This window comes from Abramis brama (genome assembly GCF_963993115.1).
Source record: "Abramis brama genome assembly, chromosome: 2".
NCBI classification, from domain to species: Eukaryota; Metazoa; Chordata; class Actinopteri; order Cypriniformes; family Leuciscidae; genus Abramis; species Abramis brama.
The window spans coordinates 20,671,184-20,689,777 of record NC_139964.1 but is presented as its reverse complement, the minus strand read 5'-3'; the positions used below and the strand labels follow the sequence as shown (position 1 = coordinate 20,689,777).

At 37.4% G+C, this 18,594-nt stretch overlaps 1 protein-coding gene and 1 pseudogene across 4 annotated transcripts in view; one reads left to right on the top strand and one right to left on the bottom strand.

Moving 5' to 3' along the window:
* The window catches only part of LOC311077822 (complement C3-like), a 515,769-nt pseudogene that overhangs the window by 376,643 nt on the left and 120,532 nt on the right, over window positions 1-18,594 (top strand). The window lies entirely within an intron of this gene.
* Window positions 1-18,594, bottom strand: part of LOC311077816 (complement C3-like) — a 277,870-nt gene that overhangs the window by 204,266 nt on the left and 55,010 nt on the right. For all 3 annotated transcript variants that reach the window (XR_014605002.1, XM_084106445.1, XM_084106446.1), the window contains one exon: window positions 10,862-11,059. Coding sequence is in view for 2 of the 3 variants with exons in the window: in XM_084106445.1 (XP_083962571.1) it covers window positions 10,862-11,059 (198 nt within the window). In the remaining variant the exon portion in view is untranslated. The remainder of the gene's footprint in view (window positions 1-10,861; window positions 11,060-18,594) is intronic.

Genomic DNA, 18,594 nt, shown 5'->3' with positions numbered 1-18,594 from the left:
CCTGACGCGAGAGCGCGCAGCGGCAATTCAGCACTTTGCAGCAACATTCACCGTAGGGAAAAATCTTCCCCTCAGAATGTTTCAGAGGATGATGGGTCTCATGGCCTCAGCCTTAACGGTGCTGCGGCTGGGTCTGCTACACATGCGCCCTTTTCAGCTGTGGCTGAAACGGCGCGTACCAGCGAAAGCGTGGAAAACAGGTTCACTTCGTCTCACGACGAATCAGACATGCGTTGCAGCTCTGAAACCGTGGATGAGAACTGGCTGGTACCAGACCGGTGTGAACTTGGGCACCGCCTCTCAAATCAAAGTCATCTCAACAGACGCCTCCAACACGGGTTGGGGCGCCCTGTACGAAGGGAGACCTTCCATGGGCCTGTGGTCAGATGCAGAAAAGCGTCTGCACATAAACGGTCTAGAGATGAAGGCGGTCGAAAACACCTTCAGTTGTTTCTCCATGTGTTAAAGAACCACCACGTTCTGGTCAGATCAGACAACACCTCAGTGGTGTCGTATAGAAATCGCCAGGGCGGCCTCAAGTCCCGGAGCCTTCTTGCATTAGCAAGACGCCTCCTCATATGGGGCCAGCACAACCTGCGCTCGCTGAGAGCAGCGCATGTGCCGGGCGTCCTGAATGTGGGCCCAGATATGCTATCCAGGGCCAAGCTCTCTCCAGGAGAATGGGCTCTACATCCCATGACGGTGCAAAATATCTGGGACACTTTCGGCAAAGCAGAGGCAGACCTGTTCGCGTCACAGACCAACGCTCACTGCCCAATGTTCTTTTCAAAAGAAAGGGAAAATTCTGGCCCGAAATTGGCCCAAGCGCCCTCTCTATGCGTTTCCCCCAGTCACCTGCTGTCCCAGGCCCAGGATGCAGTTTGGCACCCGTACCCCGAGCTGTGGGCCCTACATGTGTGGGCGATCAACCATCACCATTTCACCTCCCAGAGGGAGTACTGAACACGATCACACAGGCTAGAGCTCCGTCTACTAGACGGCTCTATGCGTCCAAATGGTCAGTGTTCGCTGAATGGTGCTCAGCTCATGACTTAAACCCACTAGATGGTGAGGTAGAGGTGGTGCTTTCTTTCCTGCAAGAGCTGCTGGACAGCGGTAGAACCCCATCCACGCTCAAAGTGTATGTGGCTGCTATAGCGGCTTTCGCAAAGCCCGCGAACGGCCAGTCACTGGGAAAGAACGACCTCATAATCCGTTTCCTCAGGGGTGCTAGGAGGCTGAACCCTCCTCGACCACCCTCGGTTCCAGCGTGGGACCTTTCCACGGTCCTTGAGGCCATGAAAGGTAAACCATTCGAACCATTACATGCGGTGGAACTAAAGTACCTATCCTTCAAAACCGCTTTTCTGCTGGCGCTAGCCTCAGTAAAGTGAGTGGGCGATCTGCACGCGCTCTCAGTAAGCGCTACGTGCCTGGAATTTGGGCCTAACGACTCTAAAGTTATCCTCAAACCAAGGCATGGTTACGTCCCGAAGGTGCTTGCGACTCCGTTCAGAGCGCAAGTTATTTCCCTTTCTGCGTCCGACAGTGAGGCTGGGGTTAACCTCCTTTGCCCAGTTAGGGCTTTAAGGATTTATGTGCAACGCTCTGCCGCCTATAGGCAGACAGAGCAGCTTTTTGTTTCGTTCGGTGGCCGCGTCAAAGGGCTGGCCATCTCGAAACAGACCCTGTCCAGATGGATAGTGGATGCTATCGCGTCAGCCTATGCCTCCAAGGGCCTGGATTGTCCCTTGGGGGTTAGGGCCCACTCGACTAGAGGTATGGCCTCGTCGTGGGCATGGACAAGTGGGGTGTCAATTCATGATATTTGTATGGCAGCAGGCTGGGCCTCGCTGTCTACATTTATAAGGTTTTATAACCTAGAAGTGCCTGCCTTACAGGCCAGGCTCTTCTCAGTCTGATGTATCATATTAACACTGTCTACCCAACTCAGCTTGATTAGACTGTTGGTATGCTGCAACGTCCTGTGGGCTTATGCAGTTATAAGGTTGAGGTACTGCCATATATATGCGCGCGCACCTATCACGTTTACCGAGTCTTCCCCGTCTACCGCTCTGTGTGTATCCCACTGATATGAGCCCCGGGCACACTGCCCTTGGGACATTAGTGTTGGAAATTTTGCACGCACAGCTATTTGCATGAGGTTCCCATAGCGTAAGCTAAACTTACGCAACACGAGAGTACTCTTGTAAGAGAATGACACTCGGTTACTAACGTAACCTCGGTTCTCTCTATACTGTAAAAAATGTTCGTAATTTTAACAGTAAAAAACTGTAAAAAAAGCAACAAAAAAAAAAGTTAATTCCTTAACGGTATGTACCCTTACTATATACAGTGAAAAACTGTAATAGCTCTCACGGGACATTTCATGTAATTTTACATTAATATACTGTTAAATGTACGGATTTTGGAAGTACACTGTAAAAAAAAAAACGTACCGTTGCATTTACCGTACCTTACCGTAAGAAATACGGTAGCAAATGTTTACTAATTTTACAAAGTTTTACATCATCGAACTAAAAATTACGGTGAAAAACTGGCAGCTGGTTGCCAGTACTTTACCGTAAAAAATACGGTATAAATATTTATGTTTTACGGCATTGAACTAAAGTTTACGGTAAAAAACTGGCAGCTGGTTGCAGGCGATTTACCGTAAAAAATATGGTAGTAATATTTTAGGTTTTACGGCAGTGATCTAAATATTACGGAAAAAAACTGGCAGCTGTGGTTGCCAGTACTTTACCGTAAAAAATACGGTAGAATTTTTTTTGCTTTTACGGCACTGAACTAAAGTTTACGGTAAAAAAACTAGCAGCTTGCAAGTGCTTTACTGTAAAAAATACGGTAGTAATATTTTAGGTTTTATGGCATTGAACATTGAACTGAACTTTTATATAAAAAATAAAAAATAAAAACCTGCCAGCTGTGGTTTCCTGTAATCTAATTATTGAGAATTACCAGAGGTTCAGACGTTGATGTTTTATTGAAAATAATAAAGTTTGAAGTTACCATTATGGAGATGAGTGTTTACTTTAGTTGGGCTCTTGACCCTTGACTTTTTAACTTTAGATTTACTCTGACTGCCTTAACTGTGTGGTAACAGTTACACAAACAATAACACAAACATTATGGCATGAAAATCAGAGAGAAAATGTGACCAGGTGATGATGGCAGGTTAATGATGACATAATCGTCATATTGTGGCCTGATTCACTGATCTCATAAAGAGTCTTATCTCTCACTTTATGAGCAAAGTGATAATATTAATTATAATATTAAAAATAAATATTTCATATTATTGAGTATAATATCTATGTAAGCCAGCAGCGAGCAACAGATAATCTGAAGAACTTTAAAAATACATGGTGTAGAAAAGAGGTTTTGAACTACTGCTTAATTTAAACCAACACAGACATCAAGATTCAGCGTATGAATCTCAACAACGGTGACAATCAACACAATAATCAGATAAAACTCTGAACATCACAAAACAAGCTACTAAAAAGCTGCAACAAAAACAACATCAAAAATAAAAGCAGATATACAGTAATAATAAAAGAAAATACTAAGGCAATTCAGCATAATGTATTCCTGCTGCAATGCATGCTGGGAGATACTGATGAGTTTTGATTGGAGGCTCCATCATCATTATCATCACCATTGTTGAGATTCATACGCTGACTCTTGATGTCTGTGTGTGTCTGAAAGATACAGCAGTTCAAACCTTTATTGTACACAATAAAAATTCTTCTGATTATCACAGCAATGATGGATCACATGCTGTAGAATCATAGGGCTACTACAATCAATACTGTAAAATCAATAACACATATAATCAAAGATAAGACTCTATAAGAGCTCAGTGAATCAAACATGGTGATTGCCATCACTGATACACAACCAACATCACATGATTCATTTTCTTTCTGATTTCCTAGCCATAATCAACATGTCTTATAAACACAGTATTACAGCAGGCAGAGAAAAACTAATGTTAGACAGTCAAGGGTCAAGAGCCCAACTAAATCAGTCACTGATCTCCATCATGGTGACTTCAAATGAAACAATAAATCATCAACATCTAAACCTCTGTTAATTCTCAAACAGAACTGTAGACGTCTGACATAAATAAAGTCAGTCTGGTTAGTAATAAGTGAAGCTGGTAATGCTGTTTGTGGAGTTGTTTAATCCTCCTCTGCTGAGATCTTCACAGATTTAATGTTTTTTATCTTCAGTTGATTTCATCTTAGGCTGTGGCTGAAGTCAGTTGTAGTTCTTGTGTTTCTGCTCGTCTCTTTTTTCTGTTCCTGTTGTTTCTCTAAATGGACATTCCCAGAATTCCCTGTGTGACACTTCACATTTGATGCTATTTCATTTAAATAATTATGTTTCTTCTTGGTTTTTGTTATCAGTTTTATACATTTGGGGTTTATATTACATCATATATTGTTTAATGAATGTTTATGGCATTATTTGGAGTCATGTGTGTGTCACCATGATGGTGTTTTGTGTTTGTGTGTATGACACTGTGCACCTTCTTAATATTAACATGTGCCTCAGTTTGTAGAAAACTAATGGTATACTTAAATCATCGTGTGCTTTTCTTTTTTACCACTTGTGTTATTATGATGGTTATCAGTATATTACAAAGATATAAAGCAGACTTTAATACTTTAGTGAAATTTAATGATAACATTTATCGGTTTATGTAATATAACGGTTGTCCCGTGAAAACTAAAAGGTTCCTACTGTATTTTTTATGGTAAAGTACTGGGAACCAGCTGATGTTTTTATTTACCACACATTTAAATCCTGCTGAAGGTTTTTTTTTTTTTTTTTTTTTTTTTTCAAAGTAAGGTTGCTACCATATTTTTTACGGTAAAATACTGGCAACCAAGCTGACGTTTTTTACCGTAAATTTCACAGGGTTTTTTTTACATTGTGTTTTTTTGCCCGTAAATTTAAATCCTGTAAAACATAAAAGGTTGCTACCTTATTTTTTACGGTAAAATACTGGCAACAACAGCTGCCGGTTTTTTACCGTAAATTTCACAGTTTTTTTTTAACAGTGAGAGAGGGAACGAGTGTTGCGTACGCTGCCGTGCTTGTGCTGCATTATGGTTTCGCTTCACTCGACTGAAATCATCATGCAACATCAGCGGTGGGTATTTATAGGCTTGTAGCCATACCCATTTTGGCGGGTCATGACGTAGGAAGGCTTCCCAATGGCACTGGAGTCATGCCAAGATGCACTGATAGGTTGCAGCAGTTGCTGCAGAGCAGCCAATAGGCACGCGAGCTGCCTCGCCTAGGTCTGCCTGCTGCAGCAAATGCGTTTTACATTGTGAAAAATTAAGGATAATTTTCTTGCTTCAGTATTCTTGAGAAAAGGAGTTTTCCCGTAGCGTAAGCTAAACTTACGCAACACTCGTTCCCTCTCTAGAGAGAACCGAGGTTACGTTAGTAACCGAGTGTCGTTATCAGAGGTGGAAATAACGAATTACAACTACTCACGTTACTGTAATTAAGTAGTTTTTTTGGGTACTTTTTTGAGTATATTTTTTAATCTGTAATTTTACTTGTACTCAAGTACATATTAAACTAAGTAATCTACTTCGCTACTTGTAAAATCACATTTCGTTACTGAGTACAATTTGAATTGATATTCAAATCTTTGACCGCATTTCGGTAGCCAATAAAAATATTCGATCGTAAACGGACCAATAAAACCCCTGATATTTGGACTGAATTAAAGTTGCCGCAGTCGCAGCAGGTTTTAAGTGAAGGAGGCGAGGAGCTCAGAGTGATTAATGGCTGGACTGAAAGTTTGGAGAAACATTGTCAAAATATCTATATTTTGATACATATCAATACTGAAAAATCTGTCAATACTCATTTTGGCCAATACACTGATACGATACCAGCTGCACGTTCTCATTCTCTCATCTCAACGACAGCGAGTTTGACACACCCGCCTCCTCTCAGCGCGGGATTGCAGGTAGGCCTATTACACATAATTTTATTAATACCTGCAAGTTGCTATGGCATATTTTAATGGCAAATGTCACGAGTGCAATATTGTAACGCGAGGGCACATTCATGTGATCGCAGAAAACTGGACGCGAGCTCTCATATACGAATGAACTGGACTCGGATATTGAGTGTGCGCTCTCGGACTGTGTCATCATGTGCAATCGCGAATCTCTCCAAGTGGTTCTCACTGCAGACTCAAATGACGTCCAGCTCCAATCTCTCCATGCTCTTGAATTAAACGTTGTCAAAAGTTATGAAAAATCTAGTCTTTTTTGCAAATTAAATTCAGTTTGAAATCAAGCTTCCTTGTGCTGTGTGTGAGCTATTGCAACAGTTAACGTTACCCTATTGTAAAGAAAAATACACTGAGTGAGTACATATTTAAGTTAGATTATTGTAATGGTTATTGATCAATGTTTAAATATGTAAACAAAAGCCTAAATTAAAATCTCACCGTATAAAGTGACATGTCTCTTCAGAAGACTTGAATTAAACTTTTCCATTCAAATAGATTACTGTTACAATGAGTGTTGTGCTTTTTGATGCTTGAGAATAATGAATGCATTGACAAAATGGATGGACAAAAATGTAGATATTAAAATATTAAGTATGTGGTAGTTTTCCCGATGGTATTAAAAATTATAGGCTAGGCCTACTGAATACTGACATATTTCAAGGTGTCATATTGAAGTTAGAAATTCCAGTATCATGACCACTAATTAATGTCCTTCGACAATGAGGTAAAAATGTGTTAAAAGTAGCCATTTTCTACATAAATCTATGATTTGGTTGAATATTTATTGGTAATACATTATCGCCAACTAAAAAGTAACTAGTAACTAGTACTCTGAGTAGTTTTTGAGAAGAGTAATTTGTACTTTTACTTAAGTACTTTTTTGACACCAGTACTTTTACTTGTAATTGAGTATTATTTCAGCAATGTAACGGTACTTGTACTTGAGTACAAATTTTCAGTACTCTTTCCACCTCTGGTCGTTATGTTCTGTATGTTAGATATGAATATATAAACAATCGTATGTGCACACCTATAACTGCGCTTTGAATGAAATTGAATCACATGCTAAATGACCGATCTACCCAGTATTCATTCATTTAATTCACGAACTGTACCAGTTTGTTCAATTCGTTCACGAACGAGATCTCTCTCATTCAGACTCAAAACAGAGCAATCTCGGTCAGTGATGGGCGTATTCGTTCAGTAGATCCAACCAATTACAAGCCCCTTCACAGCCCGAACTGAAATGCTATTTGCTGACGTTACGCAAATGAGACCTAACCAATACTGTCATCTTTTTTGGTTTGTTTTACAGTTTTTGGAGAAGTGCATGGCATGAATAAAACGTAATGAATTCATTTTTGATAATACAAAATGAACACAAAAACACCAGTGCTTACAGTACTGTACAGTAGTCAAGTAAATTGTTCAAAGTGCAAAATACCACAAAACTAAGTCTAAAACACACAAACAAAATATAAAAAAATATAGAATATATATAGAAAAGCAGGTAAAGAGAAGTGTAAATTTAAATCAAGTAAACAGTCAAGTGCCCCCCACCCACGTAGCTCAAACCAAGTAAAAAATGACTGTTAATTTGTCTTTGTTACATTTAACCATCAGCTTGCGTTATTAAACCGTTTTCATTACAATGGTAAATTGTACATTTCTTTATTTGATGCAAATATGCCAACTACACAAACCTAGCTCTATTTGTTCGCCATCATTATCGTTCAAACAACTAGTTCTTTTCGTTCACGAACAAGAAGATCTCTCTCTCTCTTGTTCAGACTCGAAAGCAACTCGCTCACAGTCAGTGAAGGGCGTATTCGTTCACTACATTTAACAAAATCACAACATGCTCCATCACATCTCATACTCGAAGGCTATTGGCTTGAGATTTAATCATTATTTGGAAACACAGAGCTAGCCGGTTCACTGAGCTGCACATGCGCTGCTGTGGAGGGAGAGATTTCAGTGAACGAGATTAATTTTTTTACCTCATGTTTGTTAAAAGATTTAAAGTGATTGTTATACTATTGCTGGATCTCATGCTGCAGTAATACAGGGTTTGTGATGTGAATATATTAGTGAAAAAACATAATAGCTAGATTAAAAAAACTATTTCATGATGATTATAAAACCATCAACAGGTAACCATCATCACCTGATCTCATTTCACTTTAGCTTTCTTTGCTGCTGCAAATGTGTTTAACAAACACACTGCCACAGCTGCCAAAAAAGACAAAAGATATAATAAGAGTTAAGAGCCCAACTAATGGAAACACTAATCACTATTATGGTGATTTCAAATGAAACACATTAGAGTTAAACCTCTGTTAAATCTCAATAAAAACTTCTGTAGACGTCTGACAGAAATAAAGTCAGTCTGGTTAGTAATAAGTGAAGCTGGTAATGCTGTTTGTGGAGTTGTTTAATCCTCCTCTGCTGAGATCTTCACAGATTTAATGTCTTCTTTTCTCTTCAGTTGATTTCATCTTAGACTGTGTCTGATGTCAGCTGTAGTTCTTGTGTTTCTGCTCATTTCTTTTTCTGTTCTCTTCTTTCCTTCAGTGATTCTGCTTGTTAACAGGCTTATTAAGGCTGAGATGACTTCTTATTTAATATACACAGATTTTTTGGCTACGATAAGGTCCAGTTCTGGTTTATTTCTTTGCTCTTGGCTGACATGTGGCCAGATGTGTAAAGTCCAGGTTCAGAAAGTAAAAGCCCTTTTCAGTATTTTGTTCCAATCACCTGGATTTGCTAATTAGCAGTTTTTCAGACAGGAAATGTAACTAATTAGTGAAAACAGCTGGCTGAGTTCATGGGTGGAATAAACAGGACTTTTACTTTCTGACCCCTAGACCAGTGGTTCCCAAACCTGTCCTGAAGGACCCCCAACACTGCACGTTTTCTTTGTCTCCCTAATCAAACACACCTGATTCAACTCATCAGCTCATTATCACATGGGTTAATGAGCTGATGAGTTGAATCAAGTGTGTTTGATTAGGGAGACAAAGAAAACGTGCAGTGTTGGGGGTCCTTCAGGACAGGTTTGGGAACCACTGCCCTAGACTATACACCACTGGCAAACTCAGTCCTGGAGGAATTATCTATGTAATTTACTTTTCCTAATTGAATATTCTGCTCGTCACCATTGTTGAGATGCATTGACTGAATCTTGACGTCTGTGTGTGCCTAAAAGAAAGATTTTTTTTTTTAAACAACTTTTAACCCTCTAAGCGCCAAAGTCGCAAAATTGTGACAAGACGTCATACTTAATAAAACAGGCTGTAGATCTTAATATGGTATAATATCTCACATGGCCTTAGTGTACATAGGAGAGAGCTGTTGCTAGAGGTAAAGGCAGCAGGGGTAGAAGAAATAGATGAACTGATCAAAAAGTAGGCTACTGTTCACATGTGTTTTACTACTAAAGTATTGTAATATAGTAATAATTTAGTACTTTCTCCTATTTTATTGTTGGTTTCCTCTTTTACGATCATTTGGAATGAGGATAAAAAGACAAAAAAAAAATGTAAATAAATTCCAACATCAATTCAATATCTACTATTTCCTGAATATTACTGATGAACTGATCAATAAGTAGGCTACTGTTCACATGCGTTTTACTACTATATAGTATGGTAATAATTTAGTACTTTCTCCTGTTATTGTTGGTTTCCTCTTTTCTCATCATTTGGAATGAGGATTAAAAAAAATAATAATAATAAAACATGCAAATAAGTTATATATATATATACTATATTTCCTAAATATTATGAAATTCAAGAGGGCCGCCCCTGATGACATCATAATATGCAAATTAGATGAGTATATTTACACCCCACATAAACTTTCAGTCATCCCCAACATTTTTCTAATTTACAGTAGATCTCTATCTTTAAGCCTTTTCAAGCCACAAGCTTTTGAAATTGTGATGTCAAAATCCAGCATTTTTTCAAAAAAACCTTGGCGCCTAAAGGGTTAAGAAATCCTTTATATTATATCTAAAATTCTGGATATTTATGCAGAATCACAGTTATGCTGTAACCAACAACATAAATCAAAAACAAAGTTCAAATTATGATTGTCATAATATAACCAACACCATCAGATCACTTTTTTTCTTTGTTCATCTGGCAGTTATAACTCAGATACAACAGCCAATCAAAATCTAAAGTTAATAATATAAGGGTCAAGAGCCCAACTAAAGCAAACAATGATCGCCATAACGGTGGCTTACAATTTGTGATTTTCTCCTTCAGTGATTCTGCTTGTTAACATCAGGTGTCTTCAATAATGCTCAATCATCACTCAATTAATCACTTAATTATCTCATTAACTTCAACACTCTTGAGTGTTCATATACACTCCCAGGAGTGTTAATTTAACACTGGAGTTTTTGCTGTGTACAAAGAGCCGTAGTTAACTGACAAGCTGAGCCATATCGCATTAATTATCGCTGGCGATACTTCCGCGATATTAATGCGATATGGCTCAGCTTGTCAGTTAACTACGGCTCTTTGTAGTAAATGCTGCTCCATCTGAAAGCAGGTGATGGTGATTTACTACTAATCAAGGAACCGGCTTTACTGACGAGATGCGCATAACAATGTGATGCGATATATCGCCCAGCCCTAGTAGTAAATATTCCCCAGTACTGCATTAGTGGCTATTTACTCAGGATGTAAGACAAAAAGCAACATAATAAAACAGAACATATGCACATAATAAACCATGTGACAAATAATATTGTGACAATTGTATTTATCAGTTAATACTTACTGCGAGCCAGAATCATCTCCTCTTCTTCTGTCTTCATGTTTTTGCGTGTTTTCATCTCTTTGCAGCATTGCAGGAAGGCCTGGACACACTCTGGCCCATCTACAATATACGTGGCTCTTCGTTCACAGGTGTAGCCGAGTTTATTATCCCTCATCCCATCAAAGCAGCACTGCTTTAGTTCACCAGAGTATTGACCAGCTGAGAAGATCATGAACAATGAGGGGAGTAAGAGAACATTGGCATTAAATTTTTTTTAAAAAAGGGGGGATTAAAAAAGTTTTAAAGGGCACCTATTATGAAGAAGTGTAAAGGGGTCAGAAAGTAAAAGTCCTGCCATGTTTATTCCACCAATGAACTCAGTCAGCTGATTTCACTAATTAGTTATAGTTTAGCTCAAAATACACGTGTACACATGACACATGTTGTGTCAGTTTTAACACATGTTGTGAGTGTGCTCAGGGACAACACATCCCAGCCAGCACAGCCATGTGGGGCCCAAATGGGTTTGACCTGGGTTATCTAACTGGGACCCAGCCAGTTTTGCACCCAGTTTCCATGTAGGCCCCACATGGGTTTGCCCAGATGAAATGAACACTGCTTAGTGTGCATACTACAGGCTGTTTAATGTAACACTTAATCAGTGTTGGAGGTAATGAGGTAATTAAGTGATTGAATAATGATTGTGCATTATTGATCAACACCTGCTGTAAATTATCACTGAAGGAAAGAGAAACACAAGAACAACTTCCAGCCACAACCTTGGATGAAATCAACTGAAGATAAAATACATTACATCTCTCAAGATCTGATTAAACAACTCCACAGACAGCATTACCAGCTTCACTTATTAGTAACCAGACTGACTTTATTTCTGTCAGACGTCTACAGAAGTTTGTATTAAGAATTAAGAAGAGGCTTAGATGTTGATTACTTATTTGAAAGTAATAGTTTGATTTGATGTTACCATTGTGGCGATCAGTGTGTGCTTTAGTCAGGCTCTTGACTTTTTAACATTAGTTTTTCTCAGGCAGCTGTGTCTGTTTGTTATGGCGAGAACAGCAAGAGAAAATATAATCAGATGCTGTAAGCTGATTGATGATAAAAATATAATCATCATCATGTAGTGGCTTAACTCACTAATGTTATGTGTGAGGTTTATAAGGGTAGTATGTTATTCATTCTGTTTTATTGTTGTGATTCTACAGCAACAGATTAAAAGAATTTAATCAGAACATCAAACGATTTTTAACACATCATTTGCATATTTTGGGTTCCTGTGAGTTTTACTCGCACACAGACATCAAGAATCAGCATATGAATCTCAACAGTGGTGACATGCTTCATGGTGCAATGCATTCTGGGAGCATCATACAAAACTTATCCATGGCTCCCAGAATGCATTGCAGCATGAAGCATGTCACCATTGTTGAGATTCATATGCTGATTCTTGATGTCTGTGTGCGAGTAAAGCTCACAGAAGCCCAAAATATGCAAATGGTGTGTTATAAATCGTTTGATATTCTGATTAAATTCTATTATTCTCTTACTGTAGAATCACAACAATAAAACAAAGTGAATACCATACTACCTGTATAAACCTCACACATAATATCAGTGAGTTAAGCCACTACATGATGATTATATTCTTATCATCAATCAGCTTAAAGCATCTGACTACATTTTCTCTTGCTGTTCTCGCCATAACAAACAGACACAGCTGCCAGAGAAAAACTAATGTTAAAAAGTCAAGAGCCCGACTAAAGCACACACGGATCGCCATAATGGTAACATCAAACCAAACTATTACTTTCAAATAAATAATCAACATCTTAACCTCTGTTAATTCTCAATAAGAATTTCTGAAGACGTCTGACAGAAATAAAGTCAGTCTGGTTACTAATAAGTGAAGCTGGTAATGCTGTTTGTGGAGTTGTTTAATCAGATCTTGAGAGATTTAATGTATTTTATCTTCAGTTGATTTCATCCAAGGTTGTGGCTGGAAGTTGTTCTTGTGTTTCTCTTTCCTTCAGTGATTATGCTTGTTAACAGCAGGTGTTCTTCACTAATACAAAATCATGATTCAATCACTTAATTATCTCATTACCTCCAACACTGATTAAGTGTTACATTAAACAGCCTGTAGTGTGCTCACTAAGCAGTGTTCATTTCATCTGGGCAAACCCATGTGGGGCCTACATGGAAACTGGGTGCAAAACTGGCTGGGTCCCAGTTAGATAGCCCAGGTCAGACCCATTTGGGCCCCACATGGCTGTGCTGGCTGGGATGTTGTGTCAAATTTAACACAATAAATGTGTGTGTGTCAGTCATTTTAACACACAAATTGTGTCATTTTAAAAATAAAGCGAAAGGGGCAGATGCAAAAATATTAACCGCTTAATCAATAGTCGAGTACAGAATGCATGTGCACACAAAGTACAAGACAATGTTTCAAGCTCAATGACTGGACAGACTCACTGTACTGGACATTATTCAGTTATTCACGCTTCAACCCCTAACTGATAATGCTGCTTTTGACAAAAGTTCATGAAGAAATAACAGTTAACAGAGTTTGCACTATGAATTAAATTAAAATGTAACAACTGACAAATAACACTGGCCTGTTTGCTTGAGAACACAGTAAACACTGCATATAATCCACAGTGATGGTGAGTGTCGGCACGCTCTTATAAAATTATGAGTTGAAAACAACACAACCTGTAAAAAGAGATATGTTAAAAATGACACATGTTGTGTAGATTTTAACACATGTTATGTAGATTTTAACACATGTAGTGTGTGTGCTCAGGGACAACACATGTTGTGTAGATTTTAAACCATGTTGTGTAGATTTTAACACATGTAGTGTGTGTGCTCAGGGACAACACATGTTGTGTCAAATTTAACACAACCTGTTTTGTTTATTAACACATCTCTGTGTTTATAAGGACAACACATTTTGTGTTACCTTTAACACAACTAATGTGTTATTCCTCTTACACAGAAGTATGTTGAACCTTTTACACACTAATGTGTTATAGTTACACAACTTGTGTCAGATATGTGTCACATGTGACTGTAGTCGGTGTGTATTTGCCAGAGTTACTTCCTGTGTTTTTACAACTGAGTGTTTGGATGAACACTGAAACGTTTTGTTAACTTGTGTTTATGTAGTCCAGTGACGTTTAATAAAGAGTTTGTTGGAACATTTGGATGGTTTAGACATCATGAATCTACATCAGGGATGGGCAAACTCTGTCCTGGAGGGCCACTGTCCTGCAGAGTTTAGCTCCAACCCTGATAAACTCTCCTGTCTGTAGCTTTCTAGTAATCCTGAAGACATTGATTAGCTGGTTCAGGTGTGTTTGATTAGGGTCCCAGATAGACAGCAACCATCAAAATAATGTTAATCAATGTTAATGTGTACTTTTTTGACTCAACATCACTTTTGCTCCCACAATTAATGTAGAATTTTTTTAAGATTTCATCCATAAATCAATGGTAATGGCGTTGAATCATTGTTACAATGTGATGTTGGTTCAACATCATGTTTGCACTCTAAGAAAATGAAACACAACAATCACAACTGACTTAAAGCCACACAGCCTGAAATCAACTGGAAAAGACAATAAATCTCTCGAGATCTCAGCAGAAGGTATTTTTGTCAATTAACAGAGGTTTAGATGTTGTTTTATTGAAAATGTTTGGTCACCATTATGGTGATCAGTATTCACTTTAGTTTAGTTTGACTCTTAGCTTTTATGTGAGTGTGTGATCTTTGCAACAGTGCGTCCTGAAACACATAATTTATTGCAAAGAAAGCCAGAAACAAAGATAATCAGTTGAAATAGTTTTGAACATCATAGTTCAATAAGTTTACCACTGACCAAAAGTGGTAATTTATTATTAAAAAGTGATATTCACAAACAGTACTTTCTTGCCACAGATCAGACATTCTGAATTTAGATTTTTAAAATACATTAAAAAAAATATATATATATTTAGATACACATCCAGACATCAAGAATCAGCATATGAATCTCAACAATGGTGATATGCTTCATGCTGCAATGCATGTTGGGAGCCACCATAGAATAAAACCAGCATGCATTGGCATGAAGCATGTCACCATTGTTGAGATTCATATGCCGATTCTTTATGTCTGTGTGTCTAAAAAAGAAAAAAACTACTATGTATTTAAAAATCTAAATTCTGAATGTTTGATCTATTGCAAGAAAACAATAACCACTTTTGTTGAGGCGGAAAATAACAAAACTATTCTACTTCTAATTATGCTGAAACTGTTTCACCTGATTATCTTTGGTTCTGGCTATCTTTGCAACAAATTATGTTTTGGTAAACACTTTTACAAAGAACTCTCATAAAAACCAAGAGACCAACCAACTTTTAAACTCATAAAAACCAAGAGTAGAACTATCTGAATAGAGTAGAATGTCTGATCTGTGGCAAGAAAGTACTGTTTGTGAATATCACTTTTTAATAATAAATTACCACTTTTGGTCAGTGATAAAATTATTGAACTATGATGCTCAAAACTATTTCAAATGATTATCTTTGTTTCTGGCTTTCTTTGCAATAAATTATGCGTTTCAGGACACACTGTTGCAAAGATCACACACTCACATAAAAGCTAAGAGTCAAACTAAACTAAAGCAAACACTGATCACAACAATGGTGACCAAACATTTTAAAACATCAACTACTAAACCTCTGTTAATTCTCAAAAAAAAAAAAAAAAAAAAAAAAAACTTATGCTGAGATTTTGAGAGATTTATTGTATTTTATTTGCAGTTGATTTCAGGCTGTGTGGCTTTAAGTCAGTTGTAATAGTTGTGTTTAATTTTCTGAGAGTGCAAACATGATGTTGAACCAACATCACATTGTAACATTGACTCAACGCCATTACCATTGATTTATGGATGAAAAAAAAAAAAAAAAAAAATCAACATTAATTGCTGGAGCAAAAGAGATGTTGATTCAAAACAGGTAACATTGACACATTAACATTATTTTGAGGGTTGCTGTCTATCTGGGACCCTAATCAAACACACCTGAACCAGCTAATCAATGTCTTCAAGATTACTAGAAAGATACAGACAGGAGAGTTTATCAGGGTTGGAGCTAAACTCTGCAGGACAGTGGCCCTCCAGGACAGAGTTTGCCCATCCCTGATCTACATAGACAAGCTCTTATTGAGAATTAACAGAGTTTTAGATGTTGATGTTTCACTGAATGTTTAATTTGAAGTCACCAGAATCGTGATTAATGGCTCCTTTATTTGAGCCCTTGACTCTTTTTTATAGTTTTTCTCTGGCTGCTTTAACTGTATTTATTAAAATACATTTGTTATGGCAAAATAAAATATAATCAGATGTTTCCTGATTATGTCATAATCAGCAAGTATTGATCTGATCACATTTTTGAGAATATGGATATTGTGCATTTATTTTTATTTATGAACTGTTGATTTTAACGGTCTTGTGGAATTACTTCACGATGTCCAGCAGTACAGAATGTTTTATAAAAGAAAAAAATTCAGGAAGTTTCGAGCTGCAGCAGAAACTAGTCAAACACAGACATCATGATTCTCAACAATGGTGACAAACGAAAAACTTCATGCTGCAATGCATGCTGGGAGTCATGGATGAGATTTGTACTATAGTGGCACCCAGCATGCATTGCGGCATGAAGCTTTTCTTTTGTCACCATTTTTGAGATTCATGTGCCGATTCTTGATGTCTGTTTGATACCATATACTATGAGATTCTGTATGCAGAACATATTTAAAAACAAACTGCAATATGCTGACCTTGCTAAACCTTTAAAAAGTCATCTTCTCGATATTAAACTCATCTTTCAGATTTTAAACTCTTGCTGAGCTTAGCAAAACTACATGATGATAATGTTATCATATGATCATATTTTTCTCATGGTTATTCCTGCTGCTTTAAAGGTGTAAAATGAATACACAAATACAGCACTCAGAAAAAAATGAATGTTAAAGAGTCAAGGGTCAAGAGCCCAAATAAAGCTGACACTAATCACGATTCTGGTGACTTTAAATGAAGCATTAAATGAATCGTCAACACCAAAACCTGTTAATTCTCAATAAGAGCTTCTGTAGACGTCTGACAGAAATAAAGTTAATCTGGTTATTAATAACAAGTGAAAGCAGCATTTGAAAAAGACATTGAAAAAGAGGCATGATGTGATTGGCTGCAAAAAAACACCCGTTAACCTTTAAGTTTTCATGAATTAAGATTTTATTTATTTATTTTAATGTATTGTTTAATTTATTTTAGAGCATTTTATGGGATATCATATAAAATATACTTTTTTTCAATAACAACAAACTGCCCTCCACCCAGTGCTATTCTATCCAGAGTTACATTTTAACACACATTTTGTGCACACATTCAAAATACCATCAACACATAATGTGTTGTTTTTTAACAATTATCTTTTTAGAGTGTATCCAGAGTTACATTTTAACACACACTGAGTGTTAAAAATCTACACAACATGTGTCAAGATACCATCAACACATACTGTGTGTTGTTTTTTAACACATCTCTTTTTAGAGTGATAGTGTGGCGGAGCCTCACGAGCTTGTGCTCAGTAGCAGGACAATCTAATCTCACGGAATATATCAACATTAACTCTCAGTAGATGTGTTCATTTTAACCCGGAATCGGATAATAATGCCCACAGAGTCAGAGAATATATGCTTAATGGAAACAGAACAGGTATTTGTCCTCCTTTTTGGAGTTGCGCTGAATCGGCCTAAAAAAACCCGTTCTAGAATCTTTATTGGGACGCAGCAGCATAGCGTCTAATGCCGTAAGATCTCTCACATTGTGGAGTCCACATGCTGGCTACGTCATGTCATAACGTTAACATGCCGACACGTCAGACCTCATTTAATTGTTTATATTGTCTATGCATTTAATCCAGAATGGACGAAAGAGCATGAATTTGGCCATGATGACCCTAGCGGTGCTGGTGTCGCCTGAGCTGATGCAGAGGGGGAACTTCTTTAAGAACTGAAATGTGTATTTATTTATTTTTCGCATTCATTATTTGTTTATTTATGTATTTCTGTTATTTCCAGAAGTCCAGAAATGTTATATTTTCTGGCACTGTGCACTTTTCAAGACAGGTTCATCTCAGTGGTCAATTTTTGAACATCACAATGTCTTGAATAAATACAGATACTGTGAACAAACACTTTTTTGCCTTTTCTGTCACACATAGGTCTACTTCAAGATATATCGTAGATCAAATTGTCTGGCAATGAATAGACTATTTCAGAATCACTGTATCATGATACCATCAATATGATGGACAAAATTGTACTGTAGTTGCAAGTACACCAGAGTCCAATTATTCTTGCCTCACTAAATGCCGCAAAGTGTCTTCCTTTTGGTGTTATAGAAATGGCCACCCTAGTCCGAATGAAGTTTAAAGAAGGGGTTTCTCCATTATGTTGTTTTTGTAAAGAGGAAACAGAAACAACTGTACATTTAATTTTTAGTTGTAAGTACCAAATTATTTTGGTCCAAAGTTTCTGTGTTTATGTTTGAGGTGTTTTACAAATTTGTCACGATAACTGATATAATGGTTTTGTTTATGGATTGTGATACCGGTTTATTGGAAATGGATAATAAAAAAATAAAATTATTCGGGAAATATCATATACATAAAGAAAAATATAT